Genomic DNA, 27,673 nt, shown 5'->3' on the forward strand with positions numbered 1-27,673 from the left:
AATCACTGAAAAGCAACAGCAGCGCAAAGAGCCTCAGCCGTCACAACGGCAGAGGTTATAGTGGAGACGCAGCACTGATTTCTCATCAGTTGTTCTTTGCAGTAGAACTTATATTTTCTACGTAGGACAAGTATTCGGCAATAATGACTTCTTCATCCTCCAGCGTGGAGTCCAGGTAGTCCTCCTCGTGCTCCGGAATGTCCTCCAGGATTTCGTTGACAGCCTCTGTCTCCATGTCTTCATCTGTCGAGGCACTAGAAGTCCCTGCAGTGAAACACCACAGGTCACTGGAGGAGAGGTGCCCCTGCTGGTGCCTTTGGTAGCCGCCTCGTCCTGGCAGAACCCTAGGGATACCCCAGCAGCCATGAGCGAGGCACCCAGACCTTAGGCCTACCTGCAGAGTCAGACGGGGACGTGGACGGCGTGGGGGAGGAGTCCTCTCCTGAGAACTGCAGGTCGGGAGGGAGGCTTCCTCCATGGTGTGCGAGGGTCTGAGCTGCCAGCTGGACATTGCCTCCGAATACCCTCAGTGCGGCTTCAGCCACCGCTGCGTCAAAGCCCATGTACACCAGCTAGGAGAGAGCGCAGGGTTAGGGCCACCATGAGCACCGCCACACAGCTTGGCACAGCAAGGACAACTTTGCTTCCTAGGTATCTGTATGTAATTAAAGAACGCAGCATGCATCCTCTGGCCTTTCTTTCTGACAAGTCCCCCTTTGCTCCCACAGACACTAGGCCATGAAGAAAGGGCCTCTGAAGACCTGTGCACTCACTTCAGGGCTGGCTGCCTTGGGGCTGAAAGCTAGTGTATGAAAATCTAAGCATGAGCAGGGCCCATGGCCGGAGCGAGCAGAGGTCCTGGGTTCAAGTCCCAGCAACCACATGAAGACTCACAACCATCTGTACAGCTACAGTGTTCTCATATACATTAAATAAACAAACAAATAAATCTTTAAAAGAAAAAAGAAGACCTAACCACAAGTTAAGTGGGCACAATACATGGGCCATGCTAACACGGTGAGCTGAATTTCACAGGACTCAGTGACATCCTCTTAGGTCCCAGGCAGAGAAGCAGGGCGGACATGACAGTGGGACATGGGAAAGGGGCAAGAGAGCAGTGAAGGCAAAGGGTGCCTCGCGCTGCAGGGCTTCTCACAGTTCTGAGGGATCAGGTCTCACTATGTAGTCCTGGCCTGAGCGAAGAGCCCCACCCACCTGCTGTAGTGCTAGGCAGGATTAAAGGTGTGCACTGCCACGCCTGTCCCCCTTCCCTTCTACAGAAGCACCTCTCATTCCACACCCCACCACACCCACCTCCTGCTAAGGCCTGAGGCCCTCCCTGAGATGGCAGGTGCTCCTTAAAGCCAGAGGCAGGCACAGCCCATCCCCCACCATCCCACACACTCCAGCCAGCCCCGCCCAAGGTTAGAGAGCACCACAGTCACTCACCTGGTCGATGCTTTCCTGGGAAGGGCTTGCTTGACGGCTGTTGTTTTCAGGGTCTGCATCCTGCAGCCACCACATGTGGGGGTTACTGAGGAGAACCTGCACACACAGACAGGGACAGCCTCTAGTCACCGTAACCACCTCACACGCAGGCGCACAGGCGGACCATCCACTTGTGGGATAAAGGAGTACAGAATGTCACAGTAGCAGGAGAGGGGGCTCTCGGCTGGCCAGGGAGACCAGGGACCCTCCTGCTTCACCTTCCTAGTGCGAGGCCACGGCTCACCACACCTGGCATTTTTATTTGGGTTCTGGGGATCAAAGTCAGGCCCTCATGCTTGCAAGGTAAATACTTTATAACTGGTCTCTCTCCAGCTTCGTGCCCTTCTTAAATCAACAGTTTGAATCTCACTCGTTTCTTCAGATGGTTAGACTTCCCTGTTTTTTACATTTGTCCAACACAAAATCTCAAAAATCATATTCAAACAACATTATAACTTAAAATGTAATATGAGCTGGGCATGGTGGTGCACACCCTGAACCCCACACTAGGGAGGCAGAGGCAGGTAGATTTCTGAGTTGGGTACTATCCTGGTCTACATATTGAGTTCCAGGACAGCCTGAGCTACATGAGACCCTGTCTCAAAAAATAAAACACAAACACACACACACACACACGCACACGCACACGCACACGCACACACGCGCGCGCGCGGCGCGAGTAAAAAAAAATGAAAATGTGGGGCTTCCCAAGGCAGCGGATGTGCAAATGGGCTCTGTTACCTGAAGCATATGGTGACCTCGGTCCCCGCCTGGCCTGACCAGCCCCATCACCAGTGGTAGTCCCCATCCCAAGAGTTCCAGGCCAACATACTGTCCGTGCGGCCTGTGCACCCATCTCTGACTCCCACGGGTTTGTGGCACTTGAGGGCAGCGTCCCAGCTGTAGCACAGAGCTTCCTCCTGACCAAGTCCGGCCAGGAAAGGCTGCTGCTGCTCTGTTACTTTGCTCTTGTCAAGAGAGTGAAACCAGGCATGCACACAAGCATTTTATTCCAACACTTAGCCCCGAGATGTAATCAACCTCTACAAGTTGGAAAGGCCAGTCACCGAAACCCCGGGCCAGGTGTCTAGGGCCATCACCCTGGCTCCTGGAGGACAGCAGACCTGGCAGCACCCACCCATCCCGACTGTGGAGACCTAGGAGGGCTATGTACAGGAAGGCTGAGCAGCAGTCCTGGGAGCCAGGCTGGTGGCACACGCGCACGCGCAGCTGCTCACTGAAGCCAGGCAGCGTTACCTTCAGGGCGTCGTCCAGGTTGCCTCTGGCCTGGTGAAGGGCTTGTTTGGCAGCTTGTGAGGAATAGCCCATTCCTCTCAAAGTGTTGATATTTTCCAGGCGGCGTCTCCTCTTCTCCTTCTCTTCTTTCCGTATTTGGGCCAGTTCCTTTAGGAAAACGAGGCCCTGTGAGTTGGAGGTGGAGCAGCACGGGGAATGCTGTCTGGGATGCTCGTCCCGGCGGCACTCATCGACACCTCGCAGAGCCCCTTCCGCCTGACCTGTCCCTGACTTCTGCTTGCAGGACCAGGAACCACACCTGGGACAGCTGAGGCTGTCATGACTGACACAGCCCTTCTGGCAGGCCGCAACCCACAGCTCCACTCCTGGCCCACGGTGGCCCACGGACTGCTCTAGTCAGGGAACCGGGATGCACAGAGTCAGAGTCTCCGGCTTTGAGAGAAGACTGACTACATCAACTCTGGACCTCAGGTTCTTCATGTACACTGGCTACGACAAGGTCACTTTCTTTCGACTTGAAAATTCTACTTTTTTTTTTTTTTTGCATGTGTACTTGTTATAAAGACTGCAGCTGGCTGGGCACATGCTTTAATCCCAGCACTTGGGAGGCAGAGGCAGGCGGATTTCTGAGTTCGAGGCCAGCCTGGTCTACAGAGTGAGTTCTAGGACAGCCAGGGCTACACAGAGAAACCCTATCTCGAACCCCCCCCCCCCCAAAAAAAAAAAAAAAAGACTGCAGCTTTTAAGACCTTGTTTTTTATGATCTGATCTGTTTCTAAAACCCTAACTTATCATGGTGGCCTCACAGCTGCCTTTGAGATAACTTCCAGAAACAATGTTGTGCTGAGTAGGCCCCTGAGGAGACTGGAGGCACACACAGCCCCTTGACAGGAAGCCGCCGGGCATGGTTAAGACATTCCCGTGGGGGTGCAGCCCTGCTGGGGACACTTGCCTAGCATTGCCGATGCCCCAGGTTTCTTTCCTTCCTGGTACTACAGAAAACTAGGTATAATGAATGCCAGTAATCCTACTCTCATAGGGAACAGCAAGGAGGATCAGCAGAGCAAGGTTCCCAATGGCTTTAGAGCAGGTTTGAGGCTAACCTGGACTACATGAGCCCGTCTCAGTGCACTACTCCAGCCCTCCTGACCCTGAGCTTCATGTCTTCCATCCTCCTGTCTGGTCCTTTCCTAACCAGGTCAGAAATAAAGTCACAATGTCTGTTTCTTAACCTTCTCAAAGGGTGGGAGCCCCCTGGGTGCTGCGGAGAGAAAGGAAGACTCACCTCTCTGCGGTTGGAAATGTGAGTGGCTGCGTGGTCCACGTTCCCGTCACAGGCCCGCAGGCCCAGCCGAGCCTCCTGGGCAGTGAACCCCAACTGTAACAAGTTGTGAACTTTTGACGGATCAATGTAAAGCTCTTTAAAGAGCTGGCGTGCCTACAACAGGAAGAAGCAGAAGACTTCCTGATGACAGGAGCGACAACAGAGCCTAGCACAGCTACAGCCCAGGGGTCAGGCTACAAATGGGCTCCCTGTGAGTCAGGCAGTCGCTGAGCCACCTAACCGACCTCCATCGCAACGACACAAACACTGGCGCTGCCTGCAGAACATACCCATACTTTAGCACACATAGGCAGGCTGAACGCTATAGGAGGGCCAGAGTGACTGTTTCTTTCTTTCATCCATTCTGAGTTTAGCTGCTGGGGGTGGTGCAGGCCTGTAATCCCAGCAACCAGGAGGCAAGGGGCATATGGGCTGCACAGCAAGACTCTGTCTCAGAACAGGCTGCAAATGGCATTTCTCTCTCCCTGGTAGCTGGGCTGGCTGCGTGGTTGCTAGGTCAATTGCAGGTAGTCTCCCTCTCTCTCTCTCTCTCTCTCTCTCTCTGTTTTTAAAGATATATATATGTATTTATTTTTATATGAGTACTGCAGCTATCCTCAAACACAACACAAGAGGGCATCAGATCCCAGATGGTCGTGAGCCACTGTGTGGTAGCTGGGAACTGAACTCAGGACCTCTAGAAGAGCAGTCAGAACTGTTAACTGCTGAGCCATCTCTCCAGCCCTGGCAGTCTCTCTGAGGTCCAGGTCTGCGCTGACTCTAGCCTCTCTGCTTCTGGCACGTGGACCAACGCGGACCCCAGCAGAACAACGATGAGGCCTGCAGAGCGCTACCCTGGCCTGCTCATGCTGGTGGCGGGCAGAAACTACCCACTTAAAGCTACCGCCATGGAGTCTTCATTACAGCCCTTTGCCTGAGTTCTCACAGACACAGTGCAGCTGCACTGAGTGAGAGAGCGGGAGGGAGCAGAGGGAGGGGCAGGCGGGACTCTGACAGATCAAGAGCACAACTCAAAGAGCACTCCACTGAGAGGCTAGCACGCAGGTCCAGCCTCCCTCCTTACCTTGTTGAGGTGCTCCCGAGCCTCCTCTCCATTTCCACTGTGATAGTTTCGGATTCCCTGAAGCAAGTAGAGTCTTAAAAACAACACCTTCTCTTTCCCACAATTTCCCTGAAGTTATTGGGAGAAAAAGAATAATCAATCTTATTTCTAATTAAAGGGTCACTACTGTGACTATGTCATGTCTCCACAGTAGCAAGATGGCAGACAGCCCTGGGCATCACTGCCGTCACTGAGATGAATCCTGAGCAGTATCCCTTCCACATGGAAGGGATCCGTCAAGACACCCAGGCCATGGCTAAGTCACTGGTCCTCTCCTGGTCAGACTGATTGAGAGTAGCGATCTACTCCGTCTTTATAAACCCCCACAGAAGCAGCAAGACTAAATTAGCACGGTGGTGCATACTGTAACCCCAGCCCTCCAGAGGCTGAAGCAAGAGAATTAAGAAATCAGGGACAGCCTGGGCTACATGAGACTGTCTCAAACAAAACCAAAAATCAAACAAACAAAAAACCCCAAAACACAAGCAAGCAAGCAAACAAAACACAACAAAAATGCAGCCTGACTCATTAAACTCTTAATACCCGCCAAAGCTCTGGTTTACAAAGAGGGCATCATGTGCTGCTGCCCAGATGAATCACCTCTGGCAGCAGCTCCCACATCTGGGCAGATGTGCCCCAGAAGTGGGCTGAGACAACTGGTCAGTGACGTACTTTTATGTGGACCAGTCTCTGGTGATTCTCTCCGTAACAGTTTTTAAAGCACTTCTGGGCCAAGTTCAGCTTTTTCTCTGCATCATCAAGGCATTCGAGTTGTTCCAGGCGGAAGTAACACCACACAATGTCCAACTGGAGGACCGCGTAGTTGTCCACAGTGTCCAGCAGTTCTTTGCACTCACTACAAGAGAAGGAAGCTGTCACAGCAGAGACCTTCGGCCCTTAGGGGTCCCCAGAAAGCCTTTTAGCTCTTGGTGTTTCTAGGACTAACTAATGGGGCCTTTATTTACAATATGGATCTTCTGAATGGATAAGGAGGGATTAAGGTTCTTCACAGCACCATGGTGGCGTATGGCCCAGGACAAAGTGGCTTCTAGCCACCAAAACACAGGAGTCTTTCTTTGGGGACACTGATGCTGAGCCCTAATTAAGGTGACAGCTACTAAGCTCTCATGACAGGAGCTGGATGTCCCATTGCTAAAATCTCCCCAGGAGATTCTAACATGTGTAAAAGGTTGACACATTGCTGAAACCTGCAACTTCCTAAAAATGCCCCAGCTGATGGCAGTTCTGACAAGACAGTCATGCTTAGGGACTTTCTGATGGGGGGAACAGTCTGGAAAATAGCAGGCTAAATGCCTAGCTGACACCTGAGGGCCCATGAACAGGCCGAGCCAGACACAGGGAAGGAAGGACGACACTATTCATCAATACTTATTTGTACTTTAAGCTATGATAATGCTCAGTGCATAGTGCAGACCCAGCCCTCAAGACAGACACACATCTGCAACCACAGTCCACACAGGACTGCGTCTCCAAAGCCTTGTCCATCTACTTCCAATGGGATGCTGTTAAGTAGCTTTTTGTTTGTTTGACTGTTTTTGCCTTGCCTACCAAAACGTCCAAAAGCCTAATGAAATACATTCTGTCATCACCTGTGAGGCCGCACACAGCCCAGTGGGGCAAGGACACAGAGGACATTTTGTAGGCTTTCTTCTCTGCCTCTTCTAGCATTCCTATTAGTCATGAGTGCCTGACAACATATATGCCATGCTGCCACACACACACACACACACACACACACACACACACACACACACAGTGGGTGGGGTGGGGTAGGCCCAGGAAAGAGTGTCTTCAACACAGCCTGAAAACTTGACTTGAGAAGAGGCAGAAAGGCTACAGGTGGGAATTTGCTCTCACATCAAGGGAGACGCCCTGATCTGCACCCGGACAGGTTCACCTTTCTGAGACAGAAAGGCTGAGCCATTCATGGAATGCAATGGGCATTCCGCCATGCATTAACCATGAAAGGCTCTTTCAATACCTGCTGGACGAGCAACAACAAGGACAGAAATAACCCACAACTGAATTATGTGTGGCCAGAACACAAAGCCAAAAGTATGTCAACACCCAGATCTCCTATTAAAGGGGTATGTTTTAGTATATTACTAAAAAAGCAAAAAACAAAACAAAACAAACAAACAAACAAAACAACCCTCAAGCTGCTTGATCCCAGGACTCAGGAGGATCTGAGTTTGAGGCCAGCCTGGTCTGCCTAGAGCTCCAGATTAACTAGGGCTACCAGCCAGGACTCTGTCTCAAAAAAGAGAGAGGGAAGGGGGAGGGAGGGGGAGGGAGGGAGGAGAGAAACCAACACCTGCACACTGTAGTTTTGAAACTGATAGGCTTAAATTTAAACCTGATCATGCCAATTGGGAAGGGGAAGTTCAAAACAAAACAAAAAACAAAACAAAAAAACCAGCATAAAACTGTTTTAAAGGGCAGCCAGGGCTAGACAGAGAAACCGGTTTCAAAAAACCCAAAAGAAAAAAAAAGTGTAGCTCTATTAATAGTAACCTGGTTTGCAATTTTAAAAGCTTTGCTATTCAACAAATTTTCATGTTGAAACAGTTTTAAAATAAAAGCACTAAAATTAATTTGACTTAAGATTGCTTACCAAGCTGGGCAGTGGTGGTGCACACCCTTAATCCCAGCATTTGGGAGGCAGGGGCAGGCAGATTTCTGAGTTCAAGGCCAGCCTGGTCTACAGAGTGAGTTCCAGGACAACCAGGGCTACACAGAGAAACCCTGTCTTGAAAACAAACAAAACAAGACTGCTTATCAGAATTTTTCATTTATTTGTGTGTGTGTCCATGCAGTACCTATGAAGACCAGAAGAGGGCGTTTGTTGGGGGGGTGTTTTTGTGCACCTCATATTTGAATGTTACTTCTGTACCTGGAGATGAGGTTGCAGCCCAGACTTTGCTTTTGCTGTTCTGATGGAGCATCTCCTGACTCAGCCTTTTTGTCGAACACTGTTCTCCCTCACCTCATTGTCAATAGGGGCAGGAGAGGGAAAGGTGGGACTTCCGCTCTTCACCTCAGCACTCTGTACTTTGTGCTGGAAGGCTTCTATTGCTCTTCCTTCACACTTCACTCTTCTGCCACGCTGACTCTGCAGCCTGTGCACTTCCCCTGCAGAACTCTCTCTTCACCCGAGGTCTCACTGGGAGCTTCGGCACAGCTCCCACACTGCCCTGTTGCCTGCTCACCGCCCCGTCGCCTGCTCAAGCCTTCTCGAACCCAAGAAGCATAGCTCCTGCTTCTGCCTGACAGCTAACTGCAGCCTCGGCAGCGTCTGGAGCGGCTTGTGTTCACTGATTTCCTTCTTCACGTCGTGTGGGCTACAGATTTGTCATTGGGAACAGTCTATTTTTGGTAACTAAATATTGAGCTACATGAAAACAGTAACTGAGGCCTCCTGTTCACAGAAAGCTTTGAGGCTGGGCTGAGATAATCCTTTCCAAGAGCTCCATTTGCTGCCCTGTGTCCAGGTTGTCTGTTCCTGTTGGTGCAGACACAACTGCTCCTGATCCTCTGTGGGCACCAAGTGGTCCCTGTCCAGCAGTGGGTGGTTTCTCCCCTTGTGAGGCTGCTCATCTCACTGGACACTCCAGGGGAACCTTGGGCCCTCCCTAGCTTCCTTGGCTGCCTGTCCTTGCCCACCCAGAACTGCTGGGAGCTGCTGACTGCTTTATTGTGCCAGGCTCTCTAGGTCTTTCACAGGATAGACTGAACTCAGTTCTGCTGCTCCATCAGGCAAAGAGGGCCGTGGGTGTGGCTCAAACCATAGTAAAGCACAAGACCAGGTTGATTCACAGACAGACAGACAGACAGAAACACACACACACAATGGGAAAAGGAAATTGTTCTTGGCATAGCAGCCACTGTACATGAGTAAAAAGTCATGCGCTTACTCGGGGGAAGGGGTTTCCTTATTTTCATAAGGAAAGAAAATGGAATGCCGTGGTTTCTTCCATCAGCACAGGGACTCCTGTTACAGCTGACTTCCTTCATGGACAGAATCATACAAGCATACAGACAGATTGGCCAGAATCAACAGATTCCCACAGGAAAGAGGGCACTCTCTACCGTTATATCTGGAATGCTCCCCAAGGGCAAAATGACAGCTCAGGCCTAAACAAGGTCACACTGGATGCTAGTGAATCTTCAGGAAGCTGTACCCAGCAGAAGGTGTGATGTCACTGCAGCCACCCTGATGTGCACAGCACAGCGCCTCAGCTGTGCATGTGCACCACAAAGCAGTGGAAACAGGGGCAGGGAAGCAATAAGCCAACTGGTTATGAGCCAAAGCCTCTAGAGCTGTTCTTTCTAAGCTAATCACCACAGAGCAAAGATGGCTACACACACTTTAAAGGCACTGACAGTTAAATAAGTATTCGATTATTACACCTGCTACTTAATGAGTGCCTTCATGTATCATGATGACATGGGCATTTTCACTGAGGTCTTCTGAGATCTGAAAACCATTACATGATTAGTCCAGGAGAAGAGGCTGGGAAGGCCTCCACAGAGAACACCCAGTCCAGGCACTGCGCGCTTCCTAATTCCCCACAGCAGCTGCTTCCCCGCAGATCTGAATCTTCTCTACCAAGGACGTGGGAGCAACTCTGCGAAGACCTTTGCCTCACCTCCAAGGACTCAAGTCTCCAACATTTGTGTGGACAAGAGAATAAAGCAGCAGGGACTGAGGGCCAGGCCCGGGCCTTGAACGCAGGCGCCTTCTCGCTCCTCCCAGCCTCGCCTGCCATCTCCTCCAAACAATGTGAGACAATCAATGTCTTCTTTGTGTAAGTTAGCTGAGATTTATACATTTAAGACCCAAGAGAACGGGCCTCTGCAGCTGGAAAACGTTTGTATTAGGGCTTTTTTTGACATATAGTAGATTGTCATGGGACTTCACCAAACACTGAGGCTGTTGACTGGAAACCATTTTCCAGAATCAAGTCTATCTCAGCATCCAACATGCCCAGATCACATTCTCTACCATTTCCACGGACAGGAACTAGGAACCCTGAGAATCTTCAGAAACTATCAGCATCAGGGCAAAAGGACACGGGGCCAGCCATGGGCAGAGAGACTAAGGACAGATGTATAGAGCACATCAGATCTGTAAAAGCTCATATTAAAATGTGTGTACACGTGTGCACATGTATGTGTGTGTGTGTGTGTGTGTGTGTACATCTCCACCCACCCCTAGGACAGAAGGTCTTGCAGGGTAGCCCAGGCTGGCCTATAACCTGTGCTGAGATATCAGAATTCTCTCTTGGCTTCACCAGTTAATATTGATGGGGGAAAAAAAGCAAACCTGAGTTTGACCACCTCTGAGGACCCAACTAAATCTGAAAACTAGGAAATATGGTGAAAGAAGGCAGGCATTGCCCTCTCTTCCTGTAAACACTGTGCCTCAGCAACACCAAACAGCTCATGAGGCAAAAGATTCTTTTTCTAGAAGTCCAGCAGCAACTGCAGAAGAGTGCTGGGCTTCGGGCTGGCACTGTCTGCACTGACACCACTTGTAAGGTGGGGAGCAATGACAGCTGTGGGGGGAGGGGCAGCGCCCTGCGGGTGCCGAGCCTGCAGACTAGGCTGGGAATGAGTGGCTGTTTTGTACAGGCAAGGGACCACAACATTCTGGTGTGTGCCCAGAAACCACCATGCAGTGGAAATCAGTCTCAAGTTACAGGCAGGGGCTGCTGGGGAGCCTCCCCTTCCACTGCTATCTGCTGAATGCACAAGCACCTACCAGAAGTATCTGTCAGCATCCAGGAGGCACGGCAGGGCTATTCCATACTCTTTCCTTTTCAGGAAAGCTCTGCCCTTCTCATGGTACCCCATAGCTAACGTAAGGGCCTAGGAAAGAAGGGACAGTTTAAATAGTACTGCCACACAAGTTAGTACAGCATAATAAAACAAATTAAAAAGTGTATTAACTCTACTGAAAAGCAAGGCAAAAACCGAACACATCTCAGCTAACCCGAATCAGCTGAGCTCCGTGAGAGCTTTAGCTGGCGGGAGCCCTGCGGGCTCAGGCCACATTGCCTTCAGTCTTCAGACTAGAGAATGAGCAGCCAGCCATCCTCATGGCTAAGGGGAGTGGAAGGTGTAGTCCTGTGTGCTGGATCGCATCCCAGATGGATGCTAGGGAGGGAGGGAGAGAGGGAGGGAGGGAGGGAGAAAGGAAGCAGGGAGGGAGGGAGGGAGGGAGGGAGGGAGGGAGGGAGGGAGGGAGAAAGGAAGCAGAGAGGGAGGGAGGGAGGAGGCCAGCCCGCCCTAGGCAGCAGGACTGTCTGAGTCAGGGCATAAGTCCGTCAGCTGTGGCAGTGGTTTTGCTTTTAATCTAGGGTTCCTTATTTATTCAGACTACATCAGTCTCCCGCCCTCCACTTTTACAAGCAGCATCACTACACACTTCCTAATTATTTGACAATGCCAGTATTTCCTAGATAACTTTTTAAAACACGTATTTGTGTGTATGTGGGTATACGTGTGCATTTATACCATAGCACATATGTAGAGGACAACTTTCAGGATTCTTTTTCTACCATGTAGGTTCTTGATATAGAAGTTGGGTTGCTATGCTATGCAAGCACCCTGACCTACTCAGCCATCTATCTTGCTGGCCCTCCAAAGGCACTTGTGAAAGGCTGTAATGGCTTAGGCTGTGTACTAAATGAGGGCTTGGTCCCCAGCCTTCCCAGGTGTAGGGATTACAGGCTTGTACCACCATGTCCAGCTTACGACCTCATATATTCTGATTACTGTGTATATGCATGTGCCTGTGTATATGGGCAAGCCTGTCACAGAGTGCATGTGAATGTAGAGGGAGCCAGCTCTGCTCCCACCTGTAGGTTCTAAGGATGAAACCAGGTCAGCAGGTTGAGCACAAGAACCTTACTTGCTGCTGTCCCTCCAGTCCTCCAACTCTTCATTTTAAACAGAATAATTCAAGTAGTAAGGCTTACCCCAAACTGTCACTTAAATACCAAGTAGATACAAACTGAAATGAAAACCCTAAAATGAACTTGATCCAGAGTGAGCCCGAGCTCTGCATTCTAAGAAGCTTCTGGCTCCTAGGAAAGAGCACAACCCCTGCCCCGCCCCCCAGTGCGCCCACCTCCCAAACCAACTTACTTTTCTTTCTGCGGGGGGAATTCTGATGGACCTGCCTGTCTGGTTTGCAATGTCTAAGTAAGGCGTCGTTTCCGGATCTATCACCATCTCAGCTGCAACAGAGTCACAGGAGCCTCATTAATTCAGGGCCACCCAGCAGTGACTAACTTGAGATGCCAGACTATGGAGAGGACTCCACAGCAGGCAGGGACACTACTCATCCGTGCTGCCTGGGCGCATCTAGGGAGGTGACGAGCCAAAATGGTGTACCTCTCTCCGCCAGGATCTCCAGCCCCCTTTTGGTCCTCTGAATGCGTTTCTCCTTCAGCTCAGCCTCGTTCTGTTCCTCTTCCTCTAGCTGTAAGTTTTTCCTCACATCCTCTTCAGACTGTTTCAGCTCCAGCACCATCGCCTTCACGTTGTGAGTGACTCCTTGTTCTTCAAGGCTTTTCCCTGGGAACAGCAGAATTGCCTGTCACACAAACTTCCTGGGCAACAGTCCATTTCCTGTGGTAAATGGAGTCCGTTTTTTAATTAAATAATTTATTTTGGAATGAGTGTGTGTGTGTGTGTGTGCGTGCGTGTACACATGTGCACACGCATTCGTGAACATGCACGAAGCACTATTTTGCTTCATCCCAGGACCAAACTCAAGTCAGCAGACTTGGCAGTCAGTGCTGTTTCCTCACGGAAGCACTCGACCATCCTGGAAAACAGGATTCAAAATCCTGCATTCATTCACACTTGGAGACAGCGGCCACATTCACGCTCCTGTTTTCTTTCTCTTCACCCTAAGACCAGACTGAAGCAATGAATATTTGAGTGCACTACACCACCAGGCAGGATAAAAGGAAACCGAGAAAGTGTAATCAATACACAGACTTTCCTATCATCTAGCTGAGAAAAAAAACTAACCCAAGAAGCCGTAGTGCCGTAAGGATAACTGGCGATAAGCAGAGGCCACAGGCACCTGACTGTTTTCCACCCTACAGACCTAACTCAGCTGCTCTTCTCGGACTGTTTCCTCTGGTAACAGGTAGAAATAAAGACAAGAACAGAAGCCCACGAAAGAAAACAAAGGGAAGTGTAGCCAGCCCAGAGAAAGGTCAGTCAAACGCAACAGACAAACCTAGAAAGAAGCAAGCTGAAATGCCCAGGAACAAAAGACACACGGCAGCACAGACAGACACCAGCACCGCCTTTGTCCCCGAAGGTTTGACCTGGTGGTCCTCCAGTGTGGGCTGCTAACAGCCAGTGGGCACTGCTGTTTTTGGAGGTCTGTCCTTTCTGCACTGTGCCGCAGGCATTTTGGGTGACTGTCTTGTATTTAGCAGTAACTCTGACCTTGACTCAAGAAATGACAAACCCCCCAAAACACAGCTATTACCAAAATTGTCTCCTCACAAAGTCAACTGTCCTCTGCACAAGGAAGTTTCCCCTGGCTGAAAGTCACTGCTGGAAGACTTGCATGGCTCCCGTCAGCCCTCCACAATCGGAAAGGTTTCCACCTCACACTAGACCACACTCAGTTCCCTTGGCTGTTAGCGGAGCGCTTCAACCTGGCCTTGTTCATCTGTCTCTCTTCCCACGGGGAGAACTGAGTAACTCTGATCCTCCCCTCAGCACAAACTTCCATTCTGGAACATTCTATGAGACTATAATGAACGTCTCCCTTTCCCAGAGCAGGCCAGTGACTATTTTCTGGAATGTTCTTTTCTGCCTAACATTTATGGTAAACTTCTAACGGAATCAACTCTGGAGACCAGATGCAACAAGGCCAGGAAGGTTTCAATAGAGGAAAAGCAAAACAAAACATAGAACATAGAAAAGTCACTATACGTTTGCGTCAGATGCACACTTTGCTATGACATACCTAGTTGAAGCTGTTTCTTATTTATTACGATCTTGATGTAATTTTCTTGAAATCCGAAAGTTTCAGCTATTCTATAAAATAAACGCAGAGTGAGCTCTGGAAGAGCAAGCCTGTCACTTGTCACCTCCCGGAGCCTGGACTGAGGTCTACTTTGCTGGTTTATCCTTTCTACTCACACACAGCCCGGCCCTCCACCCACTGACCAGCGAGCTTCACTTTACAATAAAGCTGTAACCAGGTGGCTGCAGGGAGCTACGTGAGACACGCCCCTTTTAAACCTGCTTCTGAGTCAAGGACTACAGGGCTGTCCATTTGAGCAAGAGTCAAAAAGATGCTCGCAGTACTCCCCAGCATCCTCTGAGGACCCTGAAACCAGGGTTATCCTGTACCATGTCTACTTGTGGGCACTGAATGAGTGGTACTTCCTGGTTCTCCTTAACCCTGATGGAAGTTGAAGTGAGACAAATAAGCTAAAGGGACACTTGGGGTAGCTGGCCTTCACTGACGGTCACAGCAAGTGACCAGTGCCCAAAGGAATGGAATTATAAAACATGTGTCCTTGTGGTACAAGGCTGGCTCCTGCTTCATCCCCAGCCAGGCCCCCCAGTACATGTTTGGCATGTCCTCTGTGGACGCCAAGCTGCGACCCTCTGAAAGGGTCACCCCTCCCCAGGCTTCCTTGTCTCTGCTGTAAGGGGAGGGCAGGCCGGCTGCCCAGCTTACAGGGTGGCTTGAAGCATCCAGAAGCAGGGAAGAGAGGCAGACCTGCAGAGACGCAGCTCAGATACTCACTTACGCCTCAGGTCTCTACCAGTGACATGCAAGCGCGTCTCCAACAAGCTTTTCTTATCCTGCTGCAAAAAGAGAAAACAAAGTGTACTTGAGTGTGACGCTCCTTTGAACCGCTGCCCTGCATGACATTGTACAGTGCTGTGGGGATGCGAGCACAGGGTTCTTACTTAAGGACCAAACACTGCCTGGACAGAGAATCATACCAGACACAGGCCAGCACAGACCAACTGGGTGACCTGACTGTCCTATGGGTGAGATAGGTAGGGCTGCTCAGTGGGATTCGTCACATGCTACCCACCATTATAACCAAATGGAGAGACACAGCTCAGTGGATATACCTACACTCTCCTCTTACAGGGGACCTGAGCTTTCTTACCAGTGCCATTCTGTCAACCTCGGAGATCTTCCTGCTTCAGCCTCCTGTGCCACCACCACCGAGCAAAACAGTCTGATGGTATTTCTAAACCCCCATCTCATCACCCCCCATCTCATCACCCCCCCATCTCATCACTCCCCATCTCATCCCATCTCATCACTCCCCATCTCATCACTCCATCTCATCGCCCCCCATCTCATCCCCCCATCTCATCACTCCCCCATCTCATCACTCCCCCATCTCATCCCCCCATCTCATCACTCCCCCATCTCATCACCCCCCATCTCATCACCCCATCTCATCACCCCCCATCTCATCACTCCCCCATCTCATCACTCCCCCATCTCATCACCCCCATCTCATCACCCCCCCATCTCATCACCCCCCCATCTCATCACTCCCCCATCTCATCACTCCCCATCTCATCACTCCCCCATCTCATCACTCCCCCATCTCATCACTCCCCATCTCATCACCCCCATCTCATCACTCCCCATCTCATCACTCCCCCATCTCATCACTCCCCCATCTCATCACTCCCATCTCATCACTCCCCATCTCATCACTCCCCCATCTCATCACTCCCCATCTCATCACTCCCCCATCTCATCACTCCCCATCTCATCACTCCCCATCTCATCACTCCCCCATCTCATCACTCCCCATCTCATCACCCCCCCATCTCATCACTCCCCATCTCATCACCCCCCATCTCATCACTCCCCCATCTCATCACTCCCCATCTCATCACTCCCCCATCTCATCACTCCCCCATCTCATCACTCCCCATCTCATCACTCCCCATCCCCCATCTCATCACCCCCCATCTCATCACTCCCCATCTCATCACTCCCCATCTCATCACTCCCCCATCTCATCACTCCCCATCTCATCACTCCCCCATCTCATCACTCCCCATCTCATCACTCCCCATCTCATCACCCCCCCATCTCATCACCCCCCCATCTCATCACTCCCCCATCTCATCACTCCCCCATCTCACTCCCCATCTCATCACTCCCCATCTCATCACTCCCCCATCTCATCACTCCCCATCTCATCACCCCCCCATCTCATCACTCCCCATCTCATCACCCCCCATCTCATCACCCCATCTCATCACTCCCCATCTCATCACTCCCCATCTCATCACTCCCCCATCTCATCACTCCCCATCTCATCACTCCCCCCATCTCACTCCCCATCTCATCACTCCCCCATCTCACTCCCCATCTCATCACTCCCCATCTCATCACCCCCCATCTCATCACCCCCCCATCTCATCACTCCCCCATCTCATCACTCCCCATCTCATCACTCCCCATCTCATCACTCCCCATCTCATCACCCCCCCATCTCATCACTCCCCATCTCATCACTCCCCCATCTCATCACTCCCCATCTCATCACTCCCCATCTCATCACTCCCCCATCTCACTCCCCATCTCATCACTCCCCATCTCATCACCCCCCCATCTCATCACTCCCCCATTTCACTCCCCATCTCATCACTCCCCCATCTCACTCCCCATCTCATCACTCCCCATCTCATCACTCCCCCATCTCATCACTCCCGCATCTCATCACTCCCCCATCTCATCACTCCCCCATCTCATCACTCCCCCATCTCATCACTCCCCCATCTCATCCCTCCCCCATCTCATCACTCCCCCATCTCATCACTCCCCCATCTCATCACTCCCCCATCTCATCCCCCCATCTCATCACTCCCCATCTCATCACTCCCCATCTCATCACTCCCCATCTCATCACTCCCCCATCTCATCACTCCCCATCTCATCACCCCATCTCATCACTCCCCATCTCATCACTCCCCATCTCATCACTCCCCATCTCATCACTCCCCATCTCATCACTCCCCATCTCATCACCCCCCCATCTCATCACTCCCCCATTTCACTCCCCATCTCATCACTCCCCCATCTCACTCCCCATCTCATCACCCCCCATCTCATCACTCCCGCATCTCATCACTCCCCCATCTCATCACTCCCCCATCTCATCACCCCCCATCTCATCACTCCCCCATCTCATCCCCCCATCTCATCACTCCCCATCTCATCACTCCCCATCTCATCACCCCCCATCTCATCACCCCCCCAACTCATCACCCCCCCATCTCATCACCCCCCCATCTCATCACCCCCCATCTCATCACCCCCCATCTCATCACTCCCCCATCTCATCACTCCCCCATCTCATCACTCCCCATCTCATCACTCCCCATCTCATCACTCCCCCATCTCATCACTCCCCATCTCATCACTCCCCATCTCATTACTCCCCATCTCATCACCCCCCATCTCATCACTCCCCCATCTCATCACTCCCCCATCTCATCACTCCCCCATCTCATCACTCCCCCATCTCATCGCCCCCATCTCATCACTCCCCATCTCATCACTCCCCCATCTCATCACTCCCCCATCTCATCGCCCCCCATCTCATCACCCCCCATCTCATCACCCCCCATCTCATCACCCCCCATCTCATCACTCCCCCATCTCATCACTCCCCCATCTCATCACTCCCCCATCTCATCGCCCCCATCTCATCACTCCCCATCTCATCACTCCCCCATCTCATCACTCCCCCATCTCATCGCCCCCCATCTCATCACCCCCCATCTCATCACCCCCCATCTCATCACCCCCCATCTCATCACTCCCCCATCTCATCACCCCCCATCTCATCACTCCCCCATCTCATCCCCCCCACGGCACAGGTCCAGCAGTCCATCCTTCTTTCCTCCAGCCTTGCAACCATTACTTCCTGTCTCTGGAGCTGTTTTGGACATAAGCAGGACCATATAGCATCGTCTCTTCTGCATGCTTTTGAGATTGTCTCCAATTATAGACAGTTAGTATGGTGTATCTGTCGCACCAGCAGTCTTCTGGGGCGTGGGTGTATCTGCTCATCCACACATTCACTGATGGAAGTTGGGCTGTGTCTTGCTTAGCCTGCTGTGAAGGCTCACCTGTCAGTTTATTCTTACAACATCTGGTGTGTGGTGGTTGCACTTGCTAGTGTGGGTGTGGGTGTGTAAGCAAGCATGTGTGGAACCCACAGGTTGACAACAGGTGTCTTATTTTCCATGTTTTCTTGTTGGGATAGGCTCTCACTGATTCTGCTGGCCCATGAGCTCTGGAGCTCCATGCACGTCTCTGTGAGGCTGTAGCAGCCAGCGCCAGGGTTACAGGAACCCTTATGTAAACCCCTGGCCTTTCACACGGATTCCAGGGTCCTCATGTTTGAACGGCAGGCACTTCTACTGACTTGAGTCATTTCTCCAGTCAAGTCTCCCTCCAAGCACCTGGGTTTTGTGAGGTAAACCCTGGTCACTGGGCTTGCTGAGAAGAGCCTTCATCTGCTGAGTCATCCCCTGGCCCACTGCACATTGTTTTTGGTTTGCTTTTCAAAAGAGGTTCTCATGGGCTGACCTTGAACTCACCATATAGGCTGAAGACAACCTTAAAGTACAGGGAGGCCTCTGCTTCCCGAGGGCTGAAATTATAACATACACTCTGCCTCACTCCTGTGACCCATGCTTTAAAGGTCAGACAAGAACAAGTCTACCTTCAATATGTGAAGATAAGCCTGCATCATCAACCATTCCTTAAGCACTCTGCTTTTAGATTTACAAGAACAACAGCTTGCTGGGCACAGAGGCATGTGCCTTTAATCCCAGCACTATGGAGGCAGAGGCAGCAACCTGGTCTACACACGGAGTTCTAGGACAAACAGGACCACACAAAAAGATCCTGTCTCAAAAAAATCAAACCAAGCAAACCAACAACGCAACCGCAGCTCACGTGAGCACAGCTCTGCAGTCAGGGCACTCACCTTCCGGAGCCGTGGAGGCAGGAACACCTCAATGGTGGCGATCCCCGTCGCGCGGTAGTGCTCATTCCCAGTGCCGCGCTCGATGGCTTTGCATCGGATTTCCTCGATTATGTTTTCTATTTCATTTTCACAGCACTCAAGCCGCTCAGAGTACTTCTTAGCAAGGTCCTATGAGGAGAAACCAGAAATAGAGCTCAGGGGAAGGCCAGCACACACACAAAAAACTGTGTGTGTGTGTGTATAGTGTATAAACATGTAAATATGTATGTACATACATATTTATGTATGCATACGTGTTTATTTAAATACATATATATTTATGTGTGTGTATATATATGTGTACACACACACACACACACACACACACATATATAGTTCCCAAAGCAACGTAATTCTTACAAGCAGATGCCTACACTGTACTGCAATATAATCTGGGCTCTCAGGGAGGATGCAGGGAGAATTAAAACACTTATAAACAGTAAAAATAGGCTTGCTAGTCAGAGAGAGAGTAACTGGGACTCTTTCAGAGATATGGAGGGAAGGCCGAGGCTCCTATGACCTTAACAGACGAAGAAACTACTTTAGGAAGCAGTGAACTAGGGCTCTGAAGACAGCAGCTCAGCAAGTAAAGGCACTGTGACCAGCCTGACACACTGAGGTCAATCTTTGGGCCCTACAAGGTGGTGGTGAGGGAGAACCATGTCCTATAATTGAATTCTAACCTGCACAATACTCACTCTCTCTCTCTCTCTCTCTCTCTCTCTCACACACACACACACACACACACACAGCTTTTCTTTTTTCAAAGTTGTGGAAGCTGGAGAGATGGCTCAGTGGCTACGAGCATCTTTCATTCTTACTGAGGCCCTGCGTTTGGTTCCCAGCACTCACACCGTATTTTACCCCATCCATGACTCCTATTCCAGGGGCTCCAATGTTCTTCCCCTGACTTCCAAGGGCACCAATCATGTATGTGGCACATAAACATACACACAGGCACTCATACATAAATAACTGTAAAAAAACTTCTTAAAATAGTGAACTATTGCAGAGGCAGGTGGATTTCTGAGTTCGAGGCCAGCCTGGTCTACAGAATGAGTTCCAGGACAGCCAGGGCTACACAGAGAAATCCTGTGTAAAACCAAACAAACAAAAACCAAACAAACAAAAAAGTGAACTATTCATTGTCATTGGATGGGAACTTGGAGGGGGGGTGTTTCGTTTTTTGAGATAGGGTCTCACTATGTAGCTCTGGCTGTCTTAGAACTCACTCAGTAGACCCAGCTGGTCTTGAACTCAGAGATTTACCTGCCCCTGCCTCCCAAGTATTAGGATTAAAGGTCTGAGCCATCACCACATCACCATCTTTGTTTTTTTTTAATTTTTTTAGTATTATTTTATTATTTTGTGTATGAGTGTTTTGTTTGTGTATACATCTGTGCACCACATGTGTGCCCAATACCCAAGGAGGTAGTAAGCTTACCTGTGGGTATGAAGACTTGAACCTGGATCCTTTGTAAGAACAAGTGCTCTTAACCACCAAGTCAACTCCCTAGCCCTGTTGTTTTTTCTTTCGGTGACGGAGTACTAGTCATAATACATTTTAATAGACACCAAGACTGGAAGAATACCAGTTTCACTGATGTTTATTATAGTTTTAAACATATATTCTCTGAGATAGAGATAGGATCTCATCTAGGCTGGTCAAGGACGACCCTGAACTTCTGATCCTCCTGCATTAACTTCCTGAGTATTAAAATTACAGGTATGTCTACCATGCTTTATAAAATTGCCTTCTTTATATATTTCTGTATTTAAGAATACTCATGTGTTACATAACTATGCTCTGATCAGTGACAGACCAAATATAAACCAGTGATCTCATAATATAAGTACACAAGAACCACTTTTTAAAAAGCTTGTTTTTGGCAGCTGGAGAGATGGCTCAGTGGTTAAGAGCACTGACTGCTCTTCCAGAGGTCCTGAGTTCAACTCCTAGCACCCACATGGTGGCTCACAACCACCTGTAAAAGGGTCCAATGCCCTCTTCTGGAGTGTCTGAAAATAGTGACAGTGTCCTCACAGAAATTAAGTAAACATAAAAAAAAGGGGGGGGAGATTGTGTTCAATTTATATGTATCAGTATAAGTTTATGTGCACATGTGTGTGAGGTTCCTGTGGAACCTTCCAGAAGGCAATAGATCCCTTGGAGCTGGAGTTACAGGCAATTGTGAGTCCCTGACATGGGTGCTGGGAGGTGAACTGGGATTCTCAGCAAGCCTTTTAACTGCTGAGCCATCTCTCCAGACCTAGAAGAGACCATTGTAATGTCCATGTTGCATGTCTCGGAGACGCCAGTGTGAACGTCTACTGTGAAGCCAGTCCTGTCAAGCACAGGACATGGTGTCCACATAGCACATACATACTGCTTCATGAGGACAATGGCTGCCAACCAGCCTGGGCTCCTCTGACTCTCTGAAACAGTTTACTCTTAAGTGTAGTGTATAATTATTAAAAAACAATCTAGGGTCTCTGCAGCTACTTTCCGGCCTCTGTCTCCACGCCCCATGGCTATCCCGAAGCCGTGGTCCGCCCAGTTTCCCAGCTGTTTGCCAGCCGTTCTGTGCCTGCATTCCCAGTCATCTGTCCCCCGCAGCTAGTCTGTCTGTCACGACTTGCTCTAAACCCTGAGCCCCATATAAAGGAAACCCCAGAGGCTTATAATTTATCAGTCAGATTTAAAACAGTAAATTCTCAAAAATGCCCACACAAAGAACTCAAAACTCAATTGATATTGACACAAGCTACACACCTAGATTGGACAAATTGCCCTATATTACTCTATTGTTCTTCTGTATCTAGAGCTACCTGTGGCTATTTCAAGCCATGTGGATCCAGTTCGTCTTCCTTTCCTATAGGTTGGATCCTGTCTCCATCTCTAAAACTCTTGGCCCACCTTCTTTTCCCACTGCCCAATCACAGGCTCTAACCGTATCTCACCTGCCATCACTTTCCTATAGACAGCTGTGTACACAGAAGCAGTGTAGAGGCAGCAGCAGCTGCAGACCTCTGCAAATCACCTAACAGGTGTGAACCAAACTCCTGCCTCAGGCACACCACTGAATCACATCTCTCCGGGTGTCCCCAGGGGTGAAGGCTGACTATGTATGCAAGCTGACTGCCCTTCAACTGGTGATTCTCTTGCCTCAGCTTCCAGAGTGCTAGGATTTCTGGTGAGCATGACTAGGCTCAGTTCATTTTTAATCCAGTGATATTTTTCACTATAAAACATGACATTTTTAAAAATAAAATACCTTAACAATCAATTTCAGGGCCAGCAGGATGGCTCAACAGGTAAGGTCCCTGCCAGCAAGGCTGATTACCCTTCTACTTCCAGAACCACAAGGTAGAAGGCGAGAACCAACTCCTGCAAGCTATCCTGATTCCCTATGTACACCCACACCCACACACACAAGTAAACAAATGCACAAAAACATCACTTTCTAAAACTTGTAATGACTCCAGGGCATGGTGGCGCACACCTGCAATCTAAGCACTCAGGAGGCAGAAGAGGAAGAGCAGGAGTTCAAGGTTCTAGGGAGCTTGAGGCCAATCTCGGCTGCATGAGACCTGTTCCAAAAATCTAAAACAGAACACACCAAACCAACCTAATAACCAACCAACCAACTCACATCTTAATTACCTAAAAAGGTATTTTCTTCTCCTGATAGCATTAACTTGGGAACTAAGAGTTCAACAGGTCTTGGTGCAATCCTACAGAACACCCCATGTCAGATACCAGGTACCAAGCACCAGTCTCCAGGTAACCCTCATTAACTGACTACAAAGCACAGTTCCCGTGTTTGACAGTTTCCTACATACAGGGACTCAGAAGTCAGAACAAGGTCTGGGATGCTAACTTCCCACAAAGGCTACAACTGGACAGAGAGCGGAGGGACAGGGTGTGGTCTGCAGAGCCTGGGAGGAGTCCCTTGCCCTAGCTGGTGTGCTCCTCTCACAGCTCCTGGGTGTTTAATGTAGGTCTCTTGGGAGCTCACCTTTTACATATCTTTAATGGAGGTATGCTATCAGGCATGACTGATCAAATCCTAGGCCACCAAAGAGGAGAGCCACCATTAGCCCCTGGAGGATGGGAAGGAGAGCGTGCAGCTTCTAATCAAGGTTTCCTCCTTCTGGCAGCCACCCTTTCCCCAAACCTCATTAGGATGTAAGGTGCTCCTCGCCATTCTCAAGACTGTTAGCTCTGCCAGGAACTGGAGATAAGACTGGAGTCTTATTTATAATGTCTCATTAGTTATCAAGCCAAGGCACCACAGCAAGCAAGTTCAAACGGCATTAAAAACAGTATATCCGCGTCCAGGTCTGAATGTCTTCCAAAGCTGTGTTAAAGGCTTAATGTGTAGAGTGCTACTATTGGTAGGCGGGAGAACCTCTGCGTGGTGGAAGAAGGTCCTCGAGGGTTATAGGACCCACAGCACACAGCACCCCTTTCAGTTTCCTGGTTTAGGAAACTGAGAGACTTCCTTCACCACTGGGGCCGCCCTGAGCCCTGTGGTCGGGTGATGGTATTGCCCGAGGCAGGAGTTTGAGTCACACCTGGTCAGGTGATGTACAGAGCCCTGGGGTTGCTGCTGCCGCCACACAAGCCACACACTTCGCAGTAAACTATTTCAGAGTCAGAGGAGCACAAGTTAACGGGACTGTCACAATGTGCCACTCCAGAGAAAGTCCCAAGGCTTCAGGACCACTCAAGCTTGGGGAACTTTTGGCAACGCAAACCAAAATAACCTTTCTCTCTTTATAAGGTAATTTCCCCAGCTACTAATGTAATGCCCGGGGAATCGGGTCACATAAAAATGAACTGCCAGCTTGTGGGGCAGAGAGCTTCATCCACAGCCTGTGTGAAACCCTGGGCTCTGCCTCTGGGGCAGAAAAAAATGAAGCAGGAATTTATTCATTACTAATGGTTTTGGTGCTTCTCAAAATTTCCATAGCTGTGCCTAGTAATTTCTGGTGACTTCAGAATAGTATTTACTAAGTAGGTTTTGACACTGCAAACTATTTACATGTTAAAAAAAAATACCTTTACAGCCGAACCAACTTCCTTATTTTCTTCAGTATATGGAGGTTTCCAAAGTTGAATTCTATCTTCCCTTAGAAACTGGGTCAGTTTTGCTTGAAGATATTTCTTCTGCGCCATCCTTGAAAGTAAAACTGTAAATCAATAAAACCCATATCACATTTTAAAATGCTTCACACCTTACTTAATCCACTGAGTAAGTGGAGTTCCCCTCCATGCCTCAGTCAGCTTAACCTAAGCTACTGTATTCAATTATATGCAAGGCAATAGATATTTTTTTTGTTCTTTTGTGTTTGTTTGTGTTTTTTAAGGAAGGGTTTCTGTGTGTAACCCTGGTTGTGTTGGAACTTGTTCTATAGACCAAGCTGGTCTAGAACAGAGATCTGCCTTCCCTCCCCTTCTGAGTATTAGGATTAAAAGTATTTAGAACCAGCCCAGTGTGCAATGTCTGCTTCCAACTTGCTAGTATGTAGCAAAGAGTAGCATGCTCTGCTGTTTCCTGAGGAAGAGTGAGCACACCAGAGCATTCTGCATTATGAGTGCTGGGCCCACTCTACTGCTCTACTTGGTGGTAGCCCAGCCCTCCCTCTCCACTTCTTTTGCTTTTTTGAGACAGGGTTTCTCTGTGTAGCCCTGGCTGTCCTGGAACTCAGAAATCCTCCTGCCTCTGCCTCCCAAGTGCTGGGATCAAAGGCGTGCGCCACCACCGCCCAGCTCCCTCCTCACTTCTGTTATTCTCAGAAAGAAAGGAAAGGGGCTGGCTGGACTGCTCAGGGGTCAGAGTACTGCCAGAAGTCAGTCTGGTTCCAATTACCCCCATGGTAGTTCATAATCATCTGTAACCTCAGTTCCAGGGCAATCCAGGGCCCTCTTCTGGTATACATACATACAAACATACATATAGCCGGAATACCCATACACAAAAAAACAGGTACATTTTTTTTTAAAAGACAAGACAAACCCTTTAGTAACCCAATCTACACTTTGTAAATTCTCTCACACTTGGCCACTTTAATTCAAAACCTAAGATTAAGCACAAAGAAAAACTAGTCTGAACTATGAATAATAGTTAGCTAGGTGTGGTGATGTACACCTTTAATTTGGAGGGTAATACAGGTAGATCTCTGAGTTCCAGGCCAGCCTGTTAAAATCAACTAACCAACCAACCAACCAACCAACCAACCAACCAATCAATCAATAAAAGAACTTACAGCACTGAACCATTTCACTTTTTGTTGTGTTGTTTAGTTTGAGATTTGTTTGTCTTTATGATTTGTTTCTTGGTTGTGTTTTCACTGGTACTTCTGAGAGCACAATAACATGCACATCTGTTGTTGAATCAAACTAGACTTAATGTTAAGGCTAAATCACTTTACTGCTGGGAAACCCCAGGTCCCAGGTTTATAAAACCACAAAATGAGCCTGGGCCAGAACTGGCATGGGACAACTGCTTCCAATAGTTTGTCTCACAATCTCGAGTTGCATGTCCTCAGCAAGTAAGTTCCCCTTTTTTCCACAGGAGGTGTGACGGCATTGCACATGAGCACAGCTGTTCCACAGGGTGGGTGAGGCTGCTGAGAGCCTGTGGCAGCTGAAGCAGGTAGCGAGGTGTCTCAAGGCTCGCCAAATCAAACAAAGTAGGAAGCTACTCAATCCTCACTGGTGAACATGAATTCCAAGAGTGGAAAATATGTGGATTAATATAACTTAAATTTCCACCTTCTAAACATAATCTGCCTACTCTTCAAGCCAAGTGTGGTGACTTAAGTATTATTCCACAACCACAAAGGATGCTCAGATCTGAGAGCGAGAAACAGGTCATCAGGATAGCACACGGAGTGAACATTGTATGTACGTCATATAGGGAGACAGGGAGAGGACAGGGAGAGGGAGGGAGGAAGGGAGGGAGGGAGAGAATGAATACGCTGTGTTTTTACTCACTCACAAGCTCAGCACAACAAGGCACTTAGGAGCTTCACAAATACAAATCTATTAAACCACCAGACGCAGGATTCTAATCTATAGAAATTCTGAGAAAAGGATCACTGCCACCTCCTACAGAGGGTGGCAGGGATAATTTTCTAGTATGCAGCTATTCAGAAGGTTGGAAACAGCCTTTCAGACTGTACCCAGTCCACTATCTGATAAAAGGAGCCAAGGTTATCCCAACCCTTCATCTGTGCTCCACACTGTTGCCAGGTTTGCATTACAGAAAAAATTTTTCCTTTGTTCTTTTTTTTTTTTTAAACCATGGCAGTGTCTCACTACTCAGCTCTGTCCTGGAACTCACTATGTAGACCTGGCTGGACTTAAAAATCACAGAGGTCACCTGTCTCTGCTTCCCAAGTGCTGGAGCTAAAGGTGTGCCATGCCCAGACTAACATAAAATTTAATGTTTAACAAAATGTAAACCACCGAAGCCGATCATAATTTTGCTCGCCCTTAGCGAATTCCAGGGCAGTCAGAACTACATAGTAAGACTCTATATCAAAAATAAACAAAATAAAATAATTAACTCACTGTATTCAAACGTATTAAACATCAGTTACAGGCAACAGAATGACGTGTGTTAGGTCTAAAGGAAGAAAATCTAATAGCCCAGTTTTCAATTTTAATTGGAGAGCTGTGTTTCATGTCTGTCGCTGGGCGTTTCACGCCATAACGCAGAAAACCCTTACATCATGACTATCAGCGCCCTGAACCGAAAGTGAAACGTTAGGCATCAATGTTGAAAATATCACTTTCACTTGTGGAATAGATCAATCGAGATTGCCTGCAACCTTACGCACATTCAACACGTTCCCTTTCGGGGAAATGACAAGCAATTAGGGCCTCCTATTTAAGATTAAGAGCAAGGGAAGGATGCGGCGACAGTGTGGGTGCAGAAAGCTCTTGTTCTCAACCTCCGCTGGGCGCACGTCAGCCCCGGCAGCCAGCTCATCCATCGCTGGTCCAGCGGACGGACGGCGTCCATCCCTTCCCCCCAGCCCTGCCGCGACCTCCTCCCGCTTCCGCCCCAGCCGGCCCCGCCGTGTCCGCCCGACCGCTCCCGCCCACCGTGCCGACGGCCGCCCCGGCCTCGCTGCCAGGCCGAGGCCCAAGTCTGGGTCGGCGCTCGCCGCAGCAGTCTCACCTGCGCCACCGCCGGGCCAGCCGAGACCTGACGAGTGCCCGGATGCAGCAGAGGCCGCCGTTTGTTTTCATTCCGGGTGAGGCCGGCCCCGCCCCGGCTCCGCCCCCTCGCGCCCGTCCGGAAGGAGGGTCGTGGGCGGGAGCTGCATGGAAGGGTGGGGCCGAGGGGCTTGTAGGGCGAGCCGAGCTGA

The 27,673-nt window shown here is 49.6% G+C and overlaps 1 protein-coding gene across 2 annotated transcripts; it reads right to left on the bottom strand.

Annotated features, from left to right (window-relative positions):
- Nub1 (negative regulator of ubiquitin like proteins 1) lies at positions 1 to 27,673 on the bottom strand. 2 transcript variants are annotated; one of them, XM_052173001.1, is made up of 15 exons: positions 27,484 to 27,673; positions 24,354 to 24,471; positions 19,250 to 19,417; positions 15,010 to 15,068; positions 14,218 to 14,288; positions 12,615 to 12,797; positions 12,366 to 12,457; positions 10,978 to 11,084; positions 5,865 to 6,048; positions 5,154 to 5,261; positions 4,031 to 4,183; positions 2,746 to 2,892; positions 1,450 to 1,545; positions 395 to 572; positions 1 to 264 (listed from the first exon to the last, which is right to left on the bottom strand). In XM_052173001.1, the coding sequence occupies exons 1-15, from the start codon at positions 27,552 to 27,554 to the stop codon at positions 86 to 88; spliced, it is 1,914 nt and encodes a 637-aa protein (XP_052028961.1). In that variant the 5' UTR covers positions 27,555 to 27,673; the 3' UTR covers positions 1 to 85. The 2 variants fall into 2 exon arrangements, with proteins under 2 accessions (XP_052028961.1, XP_052028960.1); XM_052173000.1 differs by having other exon boundaries at positions 15,010 to 15,071; positions 27,484 to 27,671.

This window comes from Apodemus sylvaticus, chromosome 2 (assembly GCF_947179515.1).
Source record: "Apodemus sylvaticus chromosome 2, mApoSyl1.1, whole genome shotgun sequence".
NCBI classification, from domain to species: Eukaryota; Metazoa; Chordata; class Mammalia; order Rodentia; family Muridae; genus Apodemus; species Apodemus sylvaticus.

Excerpts from the sequence above, each read along its gene's own strand:
- Nub1 (XM_052173000.1), bottom strand. The coding sequence starts at position 27,554 with ATGAAAACAAACGGCGGCCTCTGCTGCATCCGGGCACTCGTCAGGTCT. Across the intron at positions 14,289-15,009 it reads GGTAGAGACCTGAGGCGTAA|AATAGCTGAAACTTTCGGAT; the intron begins GTGAGTATCTGA and ends TTTATTTTATAG. Across the intron at positions 1,546-2,745 it reads ACCTGGACGACGCCCTGAAG|GTTCTCCTCAGTAACCCCCA; the intron begins GTAACGCTGCCT and ends CTGTGTGTGCAG.